General features: G+C 44.5%; 2 protein-coding genes across 3 annotated transcripts in view; one reads left to right on the forward strand and one right to left on the reverse strand.

Annotated features, from left to right (window-relative positions):
* LMTK2 (lemur tyrosine kinase 2) overlaps positions 1-22,798 on the forward strand; it is a 111,206-nt gene that overhangs the window by 24,031 nt on the left and 64,377 nt on the right. For both annotated transcript variants that reach the window (XM_045389466.2, XM_045389467.3), the window contains exons 2-3: positions 11,280-11,407; positions 15,184-15,328. In XM_045389466.2, coding sequence (XP_045245401.2) covers positions 11,280-11,407; positions 15,184-15,328 — 273 coding nt within the window. The remainder of the gene's footprint in view (positions 1-11,279; positions 11,408-15,183; positions 15,329-22,798) is intronic.
* Positions 3,283-4,075, reverse strand: LOC102134788 (heparan-sulfate 6-O-sulfotransferase 1-like). The gene has a single exon (XM_045388023.3). The coding sequence runs from the start codon at positions 3,955-3,957 to the stop codon at positions 3,283-3,285; it is 675 nt and encodes a 224-aa protein (XP_045243958.3). The 5' UTR covers positions 3,958-4,075.

Genomic DNA, 22,798 nt, shown 5'->3' on the forward strand with positions numbered 1-22,798 from the left:
AGTCATTGGTGGATTATACAAGGCTGGCCCATGACGCCATTCAGCTTGCAGCCTAGTGGGGAAGGCATATGGGCATTTACAACATGGAGTGACAGATTCCAGATGCAGGGTAATTGGGAGAGCACAGGCAGGGACTGCAACCATGGGCCTCAAGGATGGTTTCCGAGTTGAGCTCTGATGGGCATGGATGAATGGGGGTGGGGGTGCGTGTCATGGTAGCGTTTCTGGGTAGGGGAATATATGAGAATGAAGTGGCAGAAGATCATCTGGAAGGATGGAGAGAGGGTCATCGTAGGTCATAGTAGAGAGCTGGGGCGGAGTGCTGGAGTTGGGGCTGGGAGGTCAGGAGTAGCCAGGCAACGATGGATGCTGAAGCCTTGTTAGGGAGTTTTGCCATTAGGTTAAAAATGGCGAGAAGCCGGGGGTACAAAATTCAGCAAATAGGAACGGATATAGCACACTTTGTCCCCCAGCCACTCCATTTCTATCTCTGCGGGTAGCTGCTGTTGATATGTGCACCTACTGGTCTCTAGCTCTTCTTTGTTTTCCCTTGTTTTTATTTATTTATTTATTTATTTATTTATTATTATTTATATTTTCTTTCCTTGTCAGGGTTTATTTCATTGGCTAACATTTATTCTCGACCTAGACAAAAACAATTAGATGATTATGACTTGCTTTTCCATCATCAACTTATTTTTTTTTGTATGAATAACCAAAAAATTTCTTCTCAACACTTTTTTTTTTTTAAGAAGAAGCTATAAATAAATAAAGCTTTAAACGATCCTGGGTTCAAGTTAAACAGTTCCAGTTTCCAAAAAGTTCACAGCCTTGTTTCGTAGGCAGTTCTGTTGTTCCTGGCTTCCCCCTCCAGGAGGGGACGTTTGCAGGTTTGGGGGTCCTGGTGACTAAGCTGTTAGCTCCACTGCCTGCCTGCTTCCGTCCTCGCAGCCCTGGGAGGGCCCTGGGTGGAGAGAGTCCTTACGATTTAGGAGATGCTGCTGGCAAAGGAACTGTTGACCCAAAGCAGGTGGCCTGAACGGGAAGTGCCAGGCTGGACACTCGGGGGCTGAGGGCACTACCCGCTGCCGCCGCCTCTGGACACCTCAGCCTGGCACTGGCCCAAGAGGAGACTGCTTTCCAAATGCAGCCAAAGAGACTGAGACGAGACCCGTGCTTCTGTGTGAGTTGGGGTGCGGGGCATAAGTTAACACATACTCCAATGTGTACAAAACAACCTGCGCTTGGGCCCGTGTACCCAGAAAGCCCATGGCCAGGTGAGGCCACCTTGAGCCAGGGCCTCTGGCTGGGTGTCCACCTCCTGCCGGGAGGCCAAGGTGCCCCACGTGGCTTGTGCAAGACCCCACACTCCCCTGAACATGTTCCTCCTCCTCCCCGGAGTGCACCCACCCTAGTGTTGAGTGTCCCAGCAGATTCCCATTGACCCTGAGCTCCCTTTGAAAGAACCACACCACTGCATCCCCTTGGCACTCACTTCCTTAGTGTGATGCATCCACCCAGGGAGGTGGCACTGCGCTGGGCTGGCACGCTGCCCACCCTGCCCAGTTGACCGCCCTGTCCTTGGACCCCAAAGTAAAATGAGGCCAGTGTAGGAGGCCTGAGGATGGGGCCCTTATGCCAGACCTCCAGGGGTAGGAACCTCATCTGACCACACCTTCGCCTTCCTGTGCTGCAGAAGACACTTGCTCCCAAGCCCGTGGTGACCCACATCTCCACCCCACGGTGGGGCAGCTGCGGTGGCTGAGTGAAAGCTGGGACAGGAGAGAGGGCCCCCGCCAACCCCAGCCAAGTGACCTGCAGAGCCCACTGCCCTGCCTTTGAGTCAGCCTGCAGCCTGAGCACACCAGTCTGCTCTCTGGGGGACCCAGGGCGCCTGTGGGGGCCCTCGTAGAGACACCAGCCTGGCCTCCTAGGCATAAGGGATGGGGACAGGGCACAGGGCACGTGCTTACAACGGATATGCAACATGGCTTTTAGTAGGGCCATTGCAGCCAGTGGGGAACCCTGTGAGGCTGCTGGGAACAGAGAGCATGGCCAGCCTTTTGCCAGGGGGTGGGCAGCATGGGGAAATGCAAGGAGAGCCAGGGTGGAGAGGGCTGAGTATCTGGTGTCAGGGAGGCCACCTACAGCTGTTTTGTCAAGGCTAGTTGAGCATCTGAAAGCTCGAGTTCCTGTTCCTGGCCATCCAGAGCCACTGTGGTCCGAGGGTATGGCTCCTGGGCAGGGGCTATGGTCCCACGCTCCAGCCGATGGAAGCCTGATGAACTTAATCCACACGCTGGTGGCAGCAGAGGTATTTGAGCTCTTGAGTACGTGTCTTAGTGATGGGGCTGCGGCAGCCTGCTAGCAAATCCCAGTGGGTCAGAAAGGAGAACAGTGGCAGGGGAGCGCTCAGTCCCCAGCCCTTCCAGTCTGATCCAGGTCTGCCTGGGTGGTCACCTCCAAAGGCCAGCCAGGGACTCAGGCACAAGTGGCAGCATCCTTGGTCAAAGCCTCCCCACTCCTGGGCTGCCAGTCGGTCCATAGAAGGCCGGCAATGCAGCTTGGGCCTACTCCCCAAACCCCTCCTTGGTCTGAGGACTGTGGGGAGTGGGTGGGGCCTGAACATCAGCTTTGGGACCCAAAGCATGAAGCAGGACCATGGGCCAGAGAGGGGAATGGGCTTCCTGGGGGCTGGACTCGAGTCTTCTGTGCCTCAGATGGGGTGGGCCCTGATCTTGAGGGAGCTACACATGGGTGAGCTGGGGGCTCCCCAGGCCTTGGGGCATTGGGGGCAGCCAGAAGGGGAGCCTGGGGCCTGGAGCTGGGGCAGTTGGCAGAAGCTGGTCTCACTCCTAGTAGCCTGGACAGAGGAGCTAAGAGCAAGTGCTGTGTGAATAGTTGGTGAGGGAGACACTCCTGGCCTGACAGGTCCACTTTCCACTGTCCTCGTCTCTTGTGCAAACCTTCAGTTTTCGTGATAAATCCAAGGGGGCCAGGAGAGCAGGCACAACACCTGCTCTGGAGGACGTGCCCTGCCCTGCCTGTGGCATCCTTTGAGCATGCTTTCCTCTGACCCACTGGCTGCAACTGTTGATTCCTCAAGCCCCCAGCCCCGCCCAGGCCCACTGCATCCCTGTTTTTTTCCCCCCCCCAGGATACAGCTACCTCTGTGGAGCAGGTTTGGGATGCTCTTCCCGTGACAGCCTTGGGTGGACTTGTTGTCTGTCCTGTTTTACCCCCCACACTCCCCAAGAGGCCTCCCCGTGGCCACCACTGCCACTACCACTTCTCAATGATGTGGCTCATGTAGTTCTCGTTGGGCACGAGGCCCAGCTCCTCAGCGTCCTCCGGCGGCAGCGCCTCCTTGGCCCGGTGCAGCAGGCGCTCCTCGCGGCTCCTCAGGCGCTGCTCCCTGCGCTTCAGCTGCGGCTTGTACTGGTAGGGCTGCTGGGAGAGGTCCTTGGCGTAGACATACAGCTGCATGTCCAGGTCGTTGAGCTCCTCGATGCGGCGGATGGTGTCCACGTCCACCTCCACGCTGCCCGTCCACGTGCTGTTGTACTGCATGAAGGGCCGGGTGAACTTCAGGTTGAACATCTGATCGAACAGGTACTGCGTCTTGCGCTGGAACTCGGTCGGGCCCAAGAAGGCCATGCCCTGCAGGTTCTTCTTGATGCTCTCAAGCAGCAGCTGGGCCCGCTTACCCTCGGGGATGAAGGACAGGTTGTAGTAGGCCACCAGGCTCAGGTCGGCCAGCATGCAAACCTGGCGGTTGTTGGCCAGGTTGTATGGGCAGTCCATGAACTCGTGCAGTGTGCAGCCCGACCAGTCCGTGTCCTCGTAGTAGGGCGGCAGCTCCTCGGGCGTGGGCGTGCGCGAGTCACACATGTGCAACGACGTCTTCCACGTGGCACCCCTCTGCACATGCCGCCATTCGCTCAGGTAGCGGGACATGGGGTCTCCTAGTAGGGTGATGTAGTAGAACTTCTTGGTCGTGCGCAGCGTGGCGGAGTTGCGGCGGTCCAGCACGCCGGGCACGCAGTTGGTGAGCTCGGTCCAGTCGGCGTGCAGCCGGCAGCTCCAGCCGGTGGAGAAGCCGGAGAAGAGCCAAGTCTCGCGGCGGTTGGGCCGGTAGCAGGTGCACCTCGAGGCCTACGTTCTGCACGAGGTGATGTCTGAAGGTGGTGCCACCGCCGCATGTGTCACCATCGCCTGGGCCCGGGCGCGGGGCCCCGACCCTCTGTGGCGCCACGGCTGCTCCCCGCCCGGCCGGGCTTCCCGGGCCCGACTCCGCTCCTGCTGGGCCCCGCTCCCGGCCCCGGCCTGCACAGCGCGCCCCTTGCCCCCTGCAGCCGCCTGCTCCTTGCCGAGAACGCTCCGCCCTTGTTTTCATGTAAACATCTATGCTAGAGATGGGTTCGATTGTGTCCCCCCTAAATTCATACGTGGAAACCCTAACCCTGGTGCCTCAGAATGTAACCTTATTTGGAGAGAGGGTCTTTACGGGGATGATCAAGTGAAAATGCGGTCATGAGGGTGGACCTCATCCAGTGTGACTGCTGTCCTTATATGTAACAAGAGGAAATTTGGACACAGACACATGTAGAGGGGAGATGATGGGAAGAGACTTAGAGAAAAGGCAGCCAGCTACCAGAAGCAAGGAGAGGCCTAGAACAAATTCTGCCACCACAGCCCTCAGAAGGAGCCCTTCCTGCTGCCACCTTGATCTTGGACTTGGAGCTTCCAAAACTGAGAGAATACATTTTAGTTATTTGAGTCACCCAGTTTGTGATACTTGGTTACGACAGCCCTAGCATGTTAATGCCCGTATCAGAAGTAAGCAAGAATATGGATTATAAATTATGATATCTGCTTTTTTTCCATTTAAACTTTTTAATTCATTTAATAAATGAAAGCTTCAAGCATGCAAGACATAGGCACTGTAATGAATTCCCACACAGCTTCCACCCAGCCTGAATTAGCTGCGGCCCATCTTCCTTCATGCTGCCCCCGTCTACTTCCTCCACGCCCTGGTGCTGTTTCGAAGCAAATTCCAGACATCATTAAGTAGGTCACGATCTCCAAAAGATAAGGACTACATTTAAAAACAGCACATGACCATTATCACTCCAAGGAGAAATGAATTACATTTTCTTAATATGGTCAGTGTTCAGATTTCCAATAGCCTGAAATGTCATAATTTTAAAAATAGGTTGAATCACGATTCAAATAACATCCATATGTTGGAATTGGTGGGTAGGTCTTTTTAGTCTTTTAATGTTCGCCACTCTCCCTCTCTTCATCTTCCTTTTTTTACAGTTTCCTAGGCTTTTCTCCCCAAGTGTTTTTCACAACCTGTATTTTGCCGATTACATTCTTGCGGTGGTATTTAACATGTTTCACTATTCACAGTGTTTCCTACATATTGACATTTGGATCTAGGTGGTTGGTTAGATTCAGGTTTGATATTGTTTTTGTTTGCTTGTTTTGGGCAGTACTGTTTAATAGGTGGTGATGTGTTTTTCCATCAGGAGATACATAATGTCTTTCTGTGTTATCAGCTATTGATATAAATTTCATGTGTCATAAAATGTTATTTTATGTCAAATAAAATGTTATTTTGGATTAAAAATATGATTTAAAAACGTGAATTCTTAATTATTCTTAGCTTTCAGGCCATACCAAAACAAAAACTATGGGCAGGATTTCACCCAGTGGCCATAGTTTCCTGATCCCCGAAGAGGGCAACTGCTTAGACCACAGGGGTGCCAAAGTTCAATGTTACAAAACCGTGATACATTGTTTTCTAAGGTAGTTGTGACACCGGCAGTGAATAAGCAGCTCTACTTCCTGAAACTGGGGTCTTTACATTAGCAGTTCACTTTAAAAGAAACCAAGGCTATTTGGGGAAATGATTGATAGGAGGTCTGAAACAGAAACTATACAAGATATGCCTGGAACATCCCAGCGAGCAAGAACTCCACCCAGGCCTGCTGGGACCTTGTGGGAGGGCTTGGGAGCAAACCCCTTTAGAGGCCCTGCCTCCTAGAGACAGGACAATGGGAATGTCAATCAGAACAACCACAACAGATGGAAGCCTGTGGGTGCTTTAACTTCATTAGCTCATAAGGATATCACAAAACAGTGATAGCAGCTCTTCGAACTGGTCACTGCCAGAGGGTGCTAGTGAACCAACTCTTTTTTATTTTATTTTATTTTATTTTTTTGAGACAGTCTTGCTCTGTCGCCAGGCTGGAGTGCAATGGTGCAATCTCGGCTCACTGCAACCTCTGCCTCCCGGGTTCAAGCGATTCCCTTGCCTCAGCCTCCTGAGTAGCTGAAACTACAAGTATGCGCCACCACGCCTGGCTAATTTTTTGTATTTTAGTAGAGACGGGGTTTCACCATGTTGCCCAGCATGGTCTTGATCTCCTGACCTCATGGTCCCCCCACCTCGGCCTCCCAAAGCACTGGGATTACAGGCATGAGTCACTGCGCCCAACCACCAACTCATTTTTTTAAAACTGGCAAAGAAAGAGAAAGATTTAAGTATCTAGTCTGCCTTTTCCTTATAACTTGAACCACTGGGTGACCAAATAGTAAGTGTGAGGAAATTTCTCTTTATGAAAGCATATCCACTAGTGACTGAACAAGGGATGACAGCATTAGAATATGTAGCATTTTGTAATCCCTAATGGAGCTAGACATTGATCATCATTTCTTTTTATCTGTGGTCTTTAATTTTTTTTTTTTTAATTGAATCCAAAAATGGCTTCACAGACAACTCTTTAGTTAATTACATATGGGTCCAGTTTCATCTGAGGTTCTAGAGATCATGAATCAGACAATTAGGCTGGAGTTGTAATGGTTGAATTAATAGGTGGTATTCCTGGCTTACCCTGAGTCATTACTGAGAAATTGCATTCTCCAAATTACCTGTCTCTAAAACAGATAATTTGTACCTACCTCTTAGAGTTTCTCAAGTTTTCTGCTTGTTAAATCAAGTTCTAGATAGCTATTAAAATGCTTTGAAAACTATTAAATGAAAACTCACAGAATGTGCTGTAGAGATGCTGGGTATTTTTTAATCAGTGTCCTGGGTGAAGCATATGTAGTCCCCCAGACCTCAACTGGTGCTTGCTCTCAATTTGTGATGGGAAAAGCTGCCTAAATGTATGGTGACGCCTGTTCTTGATGTTCTTTAGTAGGTGACTGGCTCATTTATGCACTTCTCAATGCTGTAGGCTGCATGTTAAAGAAAGCTGTCTGTCTTCATCAGGTTCTAACAGCTGCAGTCAGGAACTGTGTCAGGGCCTGGTTTCTAGTTTGACCACGGCGGTGTGGGGATTTTATTTGTGGTTCCGCAAGTCTAGAATTTACTTCCTCTCTGTGGTTTCTGCAAACCAGTCTCACCTTCCAGGCTATGTTTGATTTCCTCATTTTATGGAAGGTTTTTTTTTTTTTCATTGCTAGAGTTTTTTTTTTTTTTTTTTTTTTTTTTAAGCACAGTGCTTTTGGACTCATCAAAATAAAAATACTTTAAAGTTTTAAAAAGGGGTAACTAAAAATGTCTACTTGAAGCTACCTAGTCAGTTTATCAGGCATTAGTTTTAATGGGACTGTTAAATACTGGGGTTGAATAAGTGTGGTTCACACTGAGGAAATCTAAGGGAGAGTAGGTGCCCTGCAGCCCCTAGCAGAAGTAAGTATAGCAGAGACCTAGGGCAAAGCTTGGCATAGTGCATTGTTCTTAACCTGGTTATACTCTTCATGCCTATCTAGTGACTCACAGAGAACACTTTCATGAATCAGATAATCGGGCTGGCATTCATGCAGTCCTTATCCAGTTGTATAATAAATGGGTAGTTTGTGATGATTTAAAAAAAAAAAAAAAAAAGAAACAAAAACTCTGGGTGCAAGAGAGGAAAAAGTAATTCCAGATCAACTTTGCAGAGTTTGAAGAAGGATAAACTACCCTAATTAATGACAGACTTGGGTTCAAAGGACAGTGGGCTGTTTTTAAGTGTTAAAAGTCAACCACGTTGAGGCGGAGCAGTGTGGTTTCGAGGAGAGAGGAGCTTGCACCCGGCATACCTAAACTCAGCCTGGCCTGCCACTGTCCCACCTGGGTTCATGGACACATCAGTTTCTTCATCTGCGACGTGGAGCTGGTCGTATTACCTCAGAGGTGTTGCGATGACCAAATGAAATAATACTGTATTTTATCAAATGTCAAATGAGGTTGATGATAAGTCACACCCTTATTTTTGTACCACTAAAAAGAAGAAATGCTGCCAGTTAAACTAATCTGAGGTGTGAGATGCACCTGAACTTCAGAGATGCAGTGGACAAACTACATCTTCTTTTTCTTTTTCTTCTCCCTTAACCATCCAAATGCATCTTAAAAAATCAGTAAAAAACAATGTGAAAGTGCTTTGCTATATAATTCTCAGGAGTCACATTTAATGTTTGTTTTGTGAATCAGGGGAGTGAAGCACAGTTCTTCAGAAATAATTCCAGCAGTCTGGCGCAGTGGCTCATGCCTGTAATCCCAGCGCTTTGGGAGGCTGAGGTGGGAGGCACACTTGAGCCCAGGAGTTCAAGACCAGTCTGGACAACATAGTGAGGCCCCCATCTCTTAATAGAAAAAAAAAGAAGAAATTCCAGTGGGGAAGCACAGGCTTCACTTGTCTGGATGAGTGAACAGCTCACTGCAAGGAGGAAGAGAAGAAAATTGTCCCTCTTGGTCTTCATTCATAAGAATTGGCTCTCCGTGGCTCAAGCTCCTCACTTAGTTTAGGTTTTCCAGATGGACAAAAGTGTGTCTGTAGTTAGGGAATTCTTGTTCTCAGTGAAAGCTGACTTCCTCCAGATTGGTTTTAAGAGGAATCACCTAGTTACCGCCTGTGTTAAATGTATGGGCTTTCCTCTGTTTTAGACTTTGTTGATTTAGAACTTGGAGGTTCTCGACACCCCTTGGTTAACTGTATTATTCTTAAGCACAGACTGAGCCCGCTTGTAACAATGGTGTTTCAGCATTGCTTCCCCAAAGGGACCTTTTGTTATTGAAAAAGAACTGATTTCTGTTTGCAGTTCATTTTAGACTTCCCTGATTCACTGAAGCTTATTTTGGATTCAAGAATGTGTTTTGCTCACCTAGGAGTTTGGGTTAGTTTTTCTTTTCTTCAAGTAACCTAGCTTCATTTAAGAAAAAAATAGCCTCATTAATTTATCTCTCTGCCTGCCTTTTGGTGCATTTGAACACTTAATTAGCCATAGATGAGGATTTATTTTTATTTTTTTAATTTTTATTTTTTGAGACAGGGTCTTGCTCTGTCACCCAGACTGGAGTGCAGTGATGTGCTTATGGCTCACTGTAGCCTCCTCCTCCAGGCTCAAGCCATCCTCCCACCTCAGGCTTCTGAGTAGCTGGGACTTCAGGCATGTGTCACCATGCCCAGCTCATTTTTATTTTTATTTTTATTTTTATTTTTTGTAGAGATGGAGTCTCACTTTGTTGCCCAGGCTGGTCTCAAACTCCTGGGCTCAAGCGATCCTCCCACCTTGGCCCCCCAAAGTGCTGGGATTACAGGCATGCTCACTGTGCCTGTCATAGATGAGGATTTTAAGGAAAAGTTTATTTCTCAGTAAAACTCCAGTAGCTGAGACTTTAACAGTTTGCTCTGACAAAGAAAAGTTTCACAAGTACCCTAGTTGAATAAGATGTTTTCCGGATAACGAAGAACTTGCTAAACATAAGATGTAAAAATCTTTATGCTCTAGATAGGGATGAGAAAAGGCCAGGCAGTAAAATATTTTAGGCTTTGTGGCTCACAGGCAGTATCCTTGGCATATTCTTTTTTTTTTCCAACAGCCCCTTAAAGATGTAGAAATCGTTCTTCTCTGGGGAGTCCGGGGAGGCCCCCCACGCAACAGCAGGCTGCAGGCTGTAGTCTGCAGACCGCCTCCCTCCCTGCTTATCGTGACCAGGGCTCCTTGGAGCAGTGGCTGGTTCTCAAGCAGAGTAGGGAAAATATGAGGAGTGCCCGGAAGTAAGGAAGAGTTGGAGAAAAAGGGAAGAATGGGGCGTGCCAAAAAGATCCGGGAGTCCCCTTAACAGAGCTCCCAGTGGACAAGGCTGGAACCATTGGAGCCACAAAATAAGTGATGATGACTTTGGATTACAGCCCAGAGAATAAATATCCATGAGTCCGTAAGTATATACGTGACTGAATAAAATAAATAAGGGGAGGAGAGGGGACCAATCTTCCTTACAAAATTCTAAATAACGAATGTAGAAGAAACGAGGGAAATAGAAAATCACCTTCCAAACATCACAGTAGTAATTGCTGTCGGCAAGATGTGTTGACAGATGCAGAAAACTGGTGTGCAAGACCTGAAGGAGAAACAGGCAGTTGCATAGCCTCAAAGTTTCTTCCCCCTGATATTACTAATTACTGGAGGGTTTTTAACCTGTGTCTGCAGACTCTCTACCACTCCTCCCTCCAGGAAGTACAGCTTATGTCCCTTCCCTGTGGGCCAGCATTGCTTTCGAGGAATAGAGTATGAGAAGAGAAAGGTAGGCCTGCAGTGGTTTGGTGATGCCTGGTGGGAGCCACCTGGCCCACGGGATCAAAGGTCACCTCACCAGGCGGAGGTCATGCACCCTACTGTGCAAGCAGGACAGTTCATCCCACTGGAATTCTCTAACTACCTTGGTCTTATCCTGAGAAGACATTGGGTGGCCCCGGTTGAGAGACATTCCACAAAATAACTGACCGGCACTCTTCAGAAGTGTCAAGAGTTATGAAATGCAAGGAAAGACGAGAACCTGTCAGAGACTGGAGGAGCTGAGGGACACGTGGTGATTAAATGCAACATTGGTAGTTTGGATTGAATCCTGAAAAGAAAAAAGGACTAAAGTGGAGAAAACAGTAAAATCTGAATAAAGCCTGAAGTTCACTTCATAACATTTGTTACCAGCGTTACTGTCCTAATTTTGATCAGCATATTGTGGTAATGTACGATGTTAGCATTAGTGGAAGCTGGGTGAAGGGTGTATGTGAACTCTCTGTATTATCTCTGTAACTCCTCTGTAAATCTAAATTATTTCAAAGAAACAACAGCTTCTTATCCTGGATGGATCATCAGTTTTTTCTCGAGCATTATTTTATTAATCCTTGCACCCATTTGTATGTAGAGGAAACTATTGTTTCACTAATTAAAGTTGATTTTGGAATGTACATGTTTTTAATATTATTTCTCTCTCTTTCCAGGGGAGGCGCCACCTGCTGCAGAAGTTTCCTCATCTTTTGTGATCCTGTGTGTGTGCAGTTTAATAATATTAATAGCGTTAATTGCAAACTGTGTATCCTGCTGTAAGGACCCAGAAATAGACTTTAAGGTGAGCACAGAGGGTAGGAACATTTAAAATGGTCTTCCAGTATGTTTTTCAATAGAATAACTGGATAGCACAGTCCTTTGGGAGCAGAGATCAGCAGATTTTTTTTCCCTAATGGCCAAATAGTAAATATTTTCTACCTTAGTGAATATGTGGGCCACACAGTCTCTAAAACAGCAACTCAGCTCTGCCAGGATAGACACTGTTAACAAATGGTCATGGCTTTGTGCCAATAAAACTTTATTTTCACAAATAGGAGGTTTGGATTTGGTGCATCAGCTGTAGTTTGCTGCGCCTCCATTATTGACAGTAAGCACTTGCCTGTAGTGAGTTGAGGTTTTTGCTGAGTGAAGAGTGAAGCGTGGTGATTGAATTTACTGTCCATAAGGCCTATGAGGAAGAGCAAGATGGTTGTTTCCCTCCACCCCCAAACTTCTGTAGGCTGGTGAATTTGTGGTCATCAAGGTTACTGAGGCAAAGGGATCCCCCAGTGTGTTTTGTGAGAGAGGAAGATCATCGAAACCTCGAGTTCCCTAACAGGGAGGAGGAGGCTGCGATTGTAAAGTCCTGGCCAGGGAGGGTAATAGAGAAGATCTGGTTGTAGCAGCAGACAGTGGAATCAACCAGTGCAGCAGCCGGGAAGGCCTCTAGAACTTACTGCATGCCTGCTGGACTGCATTCGACCTGTGTAAATACTTGTCATAAAGGAATACATGGGGAGAAAGAAGGAAGAAATGCAGGTGTGCGGAGAAAATAGTCCTTAATATTGCTCCCTGTTGACCGCACAGGACTGACCCAGGAGTCTGGAGGGCCAGTGGTTCAAATTGAGGGGAAAAAAAAGGTCGTCTTCTGGCTAAAGCCTTGTTTTCCCTGGACATGGGGCCCTGGTCTTTAGAACCTCATGGCTGTTTGTGTGTGCTGTCTTTACCCCGAGCCTTCTGGTAGCCCTGAGGAGAAACAGAGATATGCTGTTTTCTTGGGTCAGCACTGGCCATATACACACAGAGGGCTGAGAACCCAGGAGGGCAGTCGGAAAACACTGGTGGAGATCAGTTCCTTTAGAAGATTTTGCCCCAGACCTGTAGAGTTTTACTCACAGCAATCAGTCCCTAGGCCTTAGAACCCCTACAGATACTTCTGTGGCCCCTGCTGACTGCACTAGTAGTAGGGGCACAGTTGTAGGTGGACAGTTTGTGTCCCTTGCTTGTTAGTTTTGCTGTGGGACTTTGCACAGAAACCTGGCCATTTCAGGACATAGATAAAGCCTGATCAGTGTTGCTGATACCAAAATCCAGTCTCCATCTCACATTTCATGATGCCTCGTTCTTGCCTTGGATCATGCAAAGCTTTTTGAATCTCAGGATTGAATGCGGGAGTTCATCTGAGAGCCAGGAATCTGTGTTGTTACTGAGCTTCCCCGGTAATGCTGGCACAGGGGCCGCAGTGTCTTAGAGCACTCTCCAGCTCTAGAGTCTGTGCGACTGTATAAGAGTATTTCCATCTGTGATTTGTTGGCTTTCTCTAGATTTAAAGCTATGCAGTTTTAGAGCTGATGGTCCATGGAAGTCATTCTACAGACCAGGAGGCTACAGTCTGGTAACACAGGTGACTTGCCCACATTCATCCAGACAGCCAGCGGCAAAACTTTAAAAGTGACCCAGGCTTATCTCATTTTTCTTCGTTTCTTTTTTCAGACAGGGTCTCTCTCTGTCACCCAGGCTGGATCACACTTCACTGCAGCCTCAACCTCCCAGGCTCAATCAATCCTCCCACCTTAGCCTCCTGAGTAGCTGAGGTTACTGCAGGCACACGCCATCATGCCCAGCTAAGTTTTATATTTTTTGTAGAGACAGGGTTTCACCATGTTGCCCAGGCTGGTCTTGAACTCCTGGGCTCAAGTGATCCTCCCACCCCTGCCTCCCAAAGTACTAGGAATACAGGCGTGAGCCACCGTGCCTGGCCATTTTTCTTATTTTTATACGTTACCTGGTCCGAATCTTGAGAATCATCGGTTGGTATATCTAGTGGTACGTCGTGCTGCTGCCAAATTTTGAATGGCATTATTTTAAGGTAGGAGCGACGGACAAAATCATTTTACAGAGAGAGCCCTATTTAGGAATGTCCAAAAGAAAAATTGAAGGATTTCCTCTTGTTCAAAAATACCCTCCCAGACTGAAGTTACAGTACCTCATTTTTCTTGCTTCCAACTCCATCAATACAAATAGCAGTAATGTCCTTTAATGCATTGGAGAACATATATGAGAATAATGTCTTCTCACATGCATATGGAGATACAAGTGTTAGAGAAATCTACCATTGTAACTTTTAGTTTCTTTCTTGTATTGGATTGCGGGGCTAGAAGAGGTGATAGAAAAATTGAAAATAAAAGTTCATAGACCGTTCAGTGGAGAACAGTCTTGTTCGCTGATCTGTTCTCAGCTTCTGTTGTGGTGCCTAGAGGGGTGGTACATGTTAATTATCTGAACAAATGATTTGATGAATAACTTGATAATTGGCCGTGTCTATGGTAAATTGACATGGATATCAAGGTATACCAGTTCACCAGAATGGTGACAGGAAGAGTTGCGATAACTTCCCACCAAACGTCATGTAAAAGGTTTCCAAAACTTTATTTATTTATTTATTTTTTGAGACAGGGTCTCGCTCTGTCACCCAGCCTTGACCTCCCAGGCTCAGGCAGTCCTCCCTCAACCTCCTGAGTAGCTAGGACTACTCCAGTAGTCCCACGCCACCACACCTGGTTAATTTTTAAAAATTATTATTTGTAGAAACAGGGTCTTGCCATGTTGCCCAGGCTGGTCTAGAGCTCTTGGGCTCAAGTGATTCACCTGGCTGCATCCAGAGTTGTAAAGTTGTCATCTTTAGAAAGCCAGTTTTTTTTAGTGACCTTTGTGGGTCACATCCTGGGGGTTTTTTTAGCTAGTTTAGTAATGTTTCCATTGTTACTCTTTTCAGAGAAATAGAACTCACTTAAAAATATCCTTTCTGAGTCTTTCAACATTTATTGTAATAGAAATCACATTTCAATTAGAAATGCATATACAACTTTAAAATAAAATGATTTATTTTGATTCAGTAGGCAAAGAATCATGTCACAAAAGTAGTAATTTTAAAATAATTGTTTGGCCAGGCACGGTGGCTAACACCTATAATCCTAACACTTTGGGAGACTTAGACAGGAGGGCTGCTTGAGCTCAGGAGTTTGAGACCAGCCTGGGCAACAAAGACTCTGCTGCTACAGAAAAAAAAAAAATCAAAAAATTAGCGGAGCGTGGTGATGCATGCCTATGGCCTCAGCTACTCAGGAGGCTGAGGTAGGAGGCTCGTTTGGGCCCTGGAGGTTCAGGCTGCAGTGAGCCATGATCATGCCACTATGCTCCAGCCACTGTCCAGCCAGGCAATAGACCAAAACCTTGCCTCAAAAAAAAAAAAAAAAAAAAAAAAGAATTGCTTAAACTGTAGGGTCATTTAAAAGTAACTTTTTAAGCCTAGAAGAGTATTTTCGTGTAAATTCCATTGCATTTAACTTCAAACTAACAGTTTTAAAAGTTACATGAAATATGTGTAATTTATTTTCCTGTCTTACGTATTCTGCTGTTTGGAGTCAGAGAACACAATTACATATGCTTTTTACTTAACATTAAGTACAAACTGGAAAGAAAAAAATTGTGGCAGCAAGGTCCAAATGAGTGCATAAATATGTTCCTATTTTAAGTGTTAGCCAATGGTTTTTTAATGCTTGCTCTCTTTCGTTTTAGGAATTTGAAGATAATTTTGATGATGAGATAGATTTCACACCACCAGCAGAAGATACCCCCTCTGTTCAGTCCCCAGCAGAGGTCTTCACACTTTCAGTACCAAATATTTCCCTCCCAGCTCCCTCGCAATTCCAGCCTTCCGTAGGTAAGACCATACAGCCTAATGCCACATTGTCATGAGTTGTTCCTGAGATGTGAGCCTAGCCATCATAAATATTGGACTGCCCATCTCCTCTTTGGTTTATTTCTCTTCCTTCTGCTCCCAGTGAAGCTGAATTCTAGTGGTCAGGCCCATTGTATTCCTGCAGTAGCGTTGTCTTCTCCTTTCTGGACCCTGGGTCTGGTATGAGAATAAAACGCATCTCTTTGATTCATTGACATTGAACACCTGGACAGAACTCCCAGGCTGTGTTCTGGAGCTGGTTTCTCTGCTAGTTCTGGCTACGGCTCACCTTGCTGAGTAGGACACTGCTGGCTTCCACTTGAATGCCCTGCGTTTGGGTAGGAGAGGAATGTTTGGATATGTTAATCAGGTTGACTTTTCTCAGCTTCTTCAGATAGAGGTTTGATTCTATGTTAATTGATGTCTTGTGAAAAAATAGAATGTGACTAGTTTTTTTTAGAGTTTGAAATTTAAGCCCTTTTTAGAGTTAGAACTTTTTGTGGTCTTAAGAAATTCTTATTCTGCGATTAAAATAATACCTTTTAAAAAATATTTTAAGCTTTTGCTTTGACAAAAGAAGTAGGTTCAAGAAGTAGGGTTTTCTGAGATTGCCGCAAGAAGGCTGTGTAAGTCTGTAGGTGCTAGGACTACCTTTGCCAGTGTGACACACATTGTGGGCTCTGCTTAGGGCAGAATAAACCCCTGAACTGATACCACTGCAGGCAGGCATGACTACAAGGAAAAACCAGATGAAACGTGACATAGCTAGTGCAATTCATTTAAATATATGTAAAGTAAGAATATATTTAAATTTATAGATTTTGCAACATTAAAAAAAAAAACCTGAAGTGTTTAGCTTTAATTGCTGTAAATAACAATACCCTTACTCCAACCAAAATAATGAAGTTTAGAAGGAGGTCTAATATATTCTTGGGTTAACTTAAGTATACTTACTCTAAATGGAAATATTTTATTGTTGCTTGTTTGATAATTTGCTTTCCTTTATACTTAAGAAAAACCTTTAGAGCCTTCTCAGAGCTTTTACAGGCCCACAGTTGATCACCCGTGGATTCATTTCAAGTAGCTGAATTCCAATTCAGATCAGATTAAGTGGAAAAGGGAATTTTCTGACACATGGACCCAGAGCGTAGGAAGAACAGGGGTTCAGCTGACCTTGGAGACAGCTAGAACCAGGGCCTGGCACACCATCAGCATTTTAATTGATTTCTGATTCTCTCTTCTCTTTGCATATCTGCTGAATCTCTCAGGCAGCTTCTCTGCTCAGTAGGGAGGTTGGCTGCCAGCAGCTCCACACTCATTCCCTTGTAGTTTTATAACCATAGAGGAAAGGAGCTTCTTTCTCTCTGTCCTCAGACCAGAAAGAAAACCCTTTGGAGGGACATTCTGGTTGTCTTCACCTAAGTCCCAGGATGCAGAGCCATCACTGGTCAGGAAGGTGGGGACAGACAGACAGCTTCTCTTCAGGATCTACTGGGGATGGATGGGAGCACAGTCAGATGTGGGCAGAAAAGAAATGATGGTGACCTGGGCAGCCATTGTAATTTTGTAAAGCCCTGTACCCTAATATCCCTCTTCATAGGAAGAAATTTTAAATTTCTCTGCATAGAATACCCTCAGAATATTTTTATCATCTTGGGATATGAGAGGCCTTTCCAAGCATGCATCAAATCCAGAATCCATAAAGGAACATACTGCCAAATCTGATTTACAAAAATGAAATATTCTGTATAGAAAAAGACACCACACACAGATTGACAGAGTCGCAAAAAATATTTGTAAACTACAAACAGGATTAAAAGCGGTTACATATTAAGAGTACAAACAAATCTGGGAGAAAAAGTAACACGCTACTAGAATAAATAAGCTGAGGACATGAAAGGAGAATCTCAAATGGTCAATAATTGTAGTAACCTCGTTATTAATTAAAGAAGTGCAGACTTAAGCTGATAGCAGATAAGTAAAGACGAAAAGAAATGATACCAGGTAGTGATGGGCGAGCATGTGGAGGGCAGCAGGCAGTCTCATCCACTACGATTAGTGCAGCTATAAATTGCTGAAGATGTTCTTTCTGGAGGGGTAGTCTGGCAACATGTATCAAAATATGAGATATGTTGACTCTTGATCGAGCAGTTCTACTTTTAGTAATTTATCTTTAGGAAATAATTGGGCAAGTGTGCAAATATGCATGTACAAAGGAATTTATTGCAGCGTTGTTTGGCAGGGTAAGATGGAAACAGATTAAATGTCTGTCAGTATGTGATTTGCTAAATTACAGTCAGTCGATACAGTGGAGATTTATGTGTTCCTATAAAAGGATCAAGGTGAACTGTATTTGACTATGAAAGATATTTGTGATATATTACATGAAAAAGATATACCACATACAAGCAAGTCTACAAGCTCTACCATTTTTTTTCTTTTTTTAAATGTATTTTATTTTTTGCATAGATAATATATTCACTTGGTTCAAAAACCATAACATTACAAAAAGTATATATTGAGGCCGGGCACGGTTGTTCATGCCTGTAATCCCAACACTTTGGGAGGCCGAGGCAGGTGAATCATGAGGTCAGGAGATCGAGACCATCTTGGCTAACACGGTGAAACCCCGTCTCTACTAAAAATACAAAAAAAAATTAGCTGGGTGTGGTGGCGGGCACCTGTAGTCCCAGCTACTCGGGAGGCTGAGGCAGGAGAATGGTGTGAACCTGAGAGGCGGAGCTTGCAGTGAGCCAAGATCAGGCCACTGCACTCCATCCTGGGGGACAGAGGGAGACTCCGTCTCAAAAAGAAAAAGAAAGAAAAAAGAGTATATATATTGGAAGGCCTCCCTGTGGTATTTAAATCTGACCTATTTTCCACCGCTGCCTTCCCTAAGTAACAGCTGCACTTTTGGTTCTTGTTTTTTCATACACCTTTCCAGAATTTGTTGATGCAGGTATCTCCCCTCACTCCCATTTACATTTACTTTAATTTTTTTTGTTTTTTAAAAGACTTTTTGTAGAGAAGTTTGAGGTTCACAGGAAAATTTAGAGGAAGGTAGGTACAGACATATCTATATGCCCTCACCCACACACGTGCATAGTCCTCCTTTTTTTTGTTTTTTAACTCAAAGGTGTCATGGTAAATTCATTATTCTGCATCTTGCTTTTTTTCACTTATCAGTGTACCTTGGAGATCTTTCCATATCATTAAAGCGTATGTATTCTTGCTTCTAGGTTCGTACTATGTAGATTGTATAGTTTAGCACGGTTTATTTAAACAGCCCCCTGTTGATGGATATTTGGCTTGTTTCTAATGTGAAAACAAACAAAGCTTGTATCTGTGTTGTTTTGCAGGTGGTTGTTGTACTGGTATCTGTAGAATACATTTCGTAAAGTGGGTCAAAGAGTGCATGTGTTTATAATTTTGATGGGTCTTGCCAGCTTACCCTCTGCAGGAGTTGTACCAATTTATATTCCTGCCAGTTGAGTATCTAATGGATAATGCCTTTGCTTTTGAAGCTAAATTGGTATCAATTCAAACTAGATTGTTATAAATTTAGGATGCTGACTGTAATCCCCATGGTAACCACTAAAAAATTTACAGAAAAGGAAATGAAGAGGGGGAATCAAAATGGTACACTAAAAAAAAAAAAAAAAAAAAAAAAAAAATCACACATATACAAAAAAGGATTTTTTGATGAACAGGGTTCCTGATTTTAATATAGTAAATTTTATAGTTTTTTTAGAGTTTGAAATTTAAGCCCTTTTTAGAGTTAGAACTTTTTGTGGTCTTAAGAAATTCTTTTTTATTCTGTGATTAAAATAATACCTTTTAAAAAATATTTTAAGCTTTTGCTTTGAGATTTAGATATAAAACCCGTCTTGAGTTGATTTTTGAGGATGGTGTTAGGAGGAAATCCAACTTCAGCTTTCCTTATAGATTGCTGTGGTTTTTCAGCTTCATTCATTCACTGATCCTTCCTTTTCTCTCTGCCTCCATGTGTGTATGGTTCTATTTTAGGCTTTCTATTCTCTGTCATTAATTTGTGTATTTCTTGTCCCAATACCATTCTCTTAATCATAATCATGTCATAATAACGTGAATTGCAAATATTTCTCAAATTCTGTATATTCTCTTTCACTCTCTTGATAGTGTCCTTTGATGCATAAAAGTTTTCCAATTTAATTTTGATGAAGTCCAGTTTATCTGTTTTTTACTTTTATTGCTTGTGCTTTTGGTGTCATGTTTAAGAAACTATTGCCAAATCCCTGGTCATGAAGATTTGTCTCTCTGTTGTCTTCTATGAGTTTTACAGTTTTAGCTCTTGCTCTTTGATCAATTTCGATTTAATTCTTTTATATGGTGTGAGGTAAGGATCCACCTTAATTCTTTTATACGTAGATATCCAGTTGTCTCAGTTAACAGTGTTTGAGAGACTGTTCTTTTTCTATTGCATTGTCTTGGAACCCTTTTTGAAAATCAATTTACCATATTTGTTTGGGTTTATTTCTGGACTCTCGGCTGTATGTCCAGCTTGATACAGACTCTTGATCTGTATATCCGTCCCTATGCCAGTACCACACCATTTTGATTACTGTAGCTTTTGTTTTATAGTAAGTTTTGAAATCAAGATATATGAGTCTTCTTTGTTTTTCTTTTTCAAAATCCTTTTGCCTATTTGGGATTTCTTAAAATTCCAACTGAATGTAAGGATCAGCCTTCCTATTTCTGTAAAACAGGCCACTGGGATTCTGATAGTTTTTTTTTTTTTTTAATAAGTCTAGTCTAGTGAACCAGTGGGAGTGGGAGAAGGAACAAAATAATCTGTAGTGGTTGTAATCAAGGAAAAATTTTTTGATGTACATTTTGATTCCTTTCTCATTCCCTTTGGATTGTATTTTTAGATGTTTTCTTAGGGATTACAATGATTACAATTAACATCCCAAATTGATAACACTTCTGAATTGATAACAGCTTAGGTTCAACAGCACACAAACTCTGCTCCTATACAGCTCAGTCCCATCCCTTTATGTTGTTGTCACAAATTATATCTTTATACATTTTGTGCCTATTAACACAGTTATAATTTTTTTAATGCATTCATATTTTAAATGTGTAGGAAATAAAAAGAGGAGTTAGACACCAATAATAAAGTAATAATGGCTTTTGTATTTACCTATATAGTTACCTTTACTGGAGATCTTTATTTCTTCAGATGGCTTTGAGTTACTGTTCAGTGTCCTTTTATTTCAGCCTGGAGGACTCCCATTAGCTTTTTTTGTATGGCAGGTATACTGGCAGCAAACTCCCTAAACATTTGTTTATCTCAGAACGTCTTAATTTCTCCTTCATTTTTAAAAGATAGTTTGGCCAGATATAGAATTCACAGGTATTTGCTTTCAGCACTTTCTCTGTGTCATCCCACTGCCTTCTAGCCCCCACGGATTCTTTTGAGTAATTGGTGGTTAATCTTATTGAGGATCCCTTGTACGTGATAAATTGCTTTTCTCTTGCTGCTTTCAGGATTCTCTCTTCGATTTTCTATAGTTTGTCTCTCAGTGTGAATCTCTTTGAGTTTATCTTACTTTTTTTTTTTTTAAGTCTCGCTTTGTCACCCAGGCTAGATTGCAGTGGTGCAATCACGGTTTACTGCACCTCAGCCTCCCAAGTAGCTGGGACTACAAGTGCATGCTACCACTCCTGACTAATTTATTTTTAATTTCTTTTTTTTTTTGAGACGGAGTCTCGCTCTTGTCGCCCAGGCTGGAGTGCAGTGGCCGGATCTCAGCTCACTGCAAGCTCCGCCTCCCGGGTTTACGCCATTCTTCTGCCTCAGCCTCCCGAGTAGCTGGGACTACATGCGCCCGCCACCTCGCCCGGCTAGTTTTTTTTTGTATTTTTTAGTAGAGACGGGGTTTCACCATGTTAGCCAGGATGGTCTCGATCTCCTGACCTCGTGATCCGCCCGTCTCGGCCTCCCAAAGTGCTGGGATTACAGGCTTGAGCCACCGCACCCGGCCTTAATTTCTTATAGAGACAGAATCTCACTGTGTTGCCTAAGCTGGTCTCAAACTTCTGGGCTCAAGCAGTCCTCCCACCTCAGCCTCCCAAAGTGTTGGGATTACAGGCATGAGCCACTGTGCCTGACCAAGTTTATCTTATTTGGAGTTTTTTGAATGTGTAGATTCATGCCGTTTCCTTTTCTCTCTCACCTCCTTCTGGGACTCTAATGGATAATATGTCTCTTGGTTTATTTGACGGTGTCCCACAAGTTCCTTGGGCTGTGTTCCTTTTTCTTCATCCTTTTTCCTTTCTGCTTTTCAGACTAGGTAACTTCATTTGATCCATCTTTAAGTTCACTGATTCTGTCCGCCCAAATTTGTTGTTGAAACACTTAACTGTGCTTTTCAAGTCAAGCTTCTTCTAGAATTTCTAGAGAAATTCTTCTCTATTTGGGGGAAACTCATTCTCCTGGTTTCCTTTGGTTCTTTGTCCATCATTTCCTTTAACTCTCTGAACATACTCACTACAGTTGATGTAAAGTCTTGTCTAGGCCGGGCATGGTGGCTCACACCTGTAATTCCAGCACTTTGAGAGGCCAAGGTCAGGAGTTCGAGACCAGCCTCGACAACATAGTGAAACCCCATCTCTGCAAAAAAATATAAAAATTAGCCAGGTGTGGTAGCTTGTGCCTGTAGTCCCAGCTACTCAGGAGGTTGAGGTAGGAGAGTCACTTGAACCCGAGAGGCAGAGGTTGCATTTAGAGACTGCGCCATTGCACTCCAGCCTGAGTGACAGAGTGAGACCCTGTCTCAAAGAAAAAAAATTAGGCCAGGTGTGATGGCTTATGCCTGTAATCCCAGCACTTTGTGAGGCCGATGTGGGTGGATCACATGAGGTCAGGAGTTCGAGACCAGCCTGCCCAACATGGGGAAACCCATCTCTACGAAAAATACAAAAAAAGTTAGCCAGGCATGCTGATGCTTGCCTGTAGTCCCAGCCACTTGGGAGGCTGAGGCAGGAGAATCACTTGAGCCCGGCAGGCAGAGGTTGCAGTGAGCCAAGATTGTGCCGCTGCACTCCAGCCTGGGTGACAGAGCGAGACTGAATCTCAAAAAAAAAAAAAGAAAAAAAGAAAAAAAAATTAATTAAAAAAATAAAGTCTTGGGCCAGGCGCAGTGGCTAATGCCTGTAATCCCAGCACTTTGGGAGGCCGAGGCAGGCAGATCGATCACAAGGTCAAGAGATTGAGACCATCCTGGCTAACACGGTGAAACCTTGTCTCTACTAAAAATACAAAAAATTAGTGGCCGGGCGCAGTGGCTCACGCCTGTAATCCCAGCACTTTGGGAGGCCGAGGTGGGCGGATCACAAGGTCAGGAGATCGAGACCACGGTGAAATCCTATCTCTACTAAAACTACAAAAAATTAGCCGGGCATGGTGGC

This window comes from Macaca fascicularis, chromosome 3 (assembly GCF_037993035.2).
Source record: "Macaca fascicularis isolate 582-1 chromosome 3, T2T-MFA8v1.1".
Taxonomy (NCBI): Eukaryota; Metazoa; Chordata; class Mammalia; order Primates; family Cercopithecidae; genus Macaca; species Macaca fascicularis.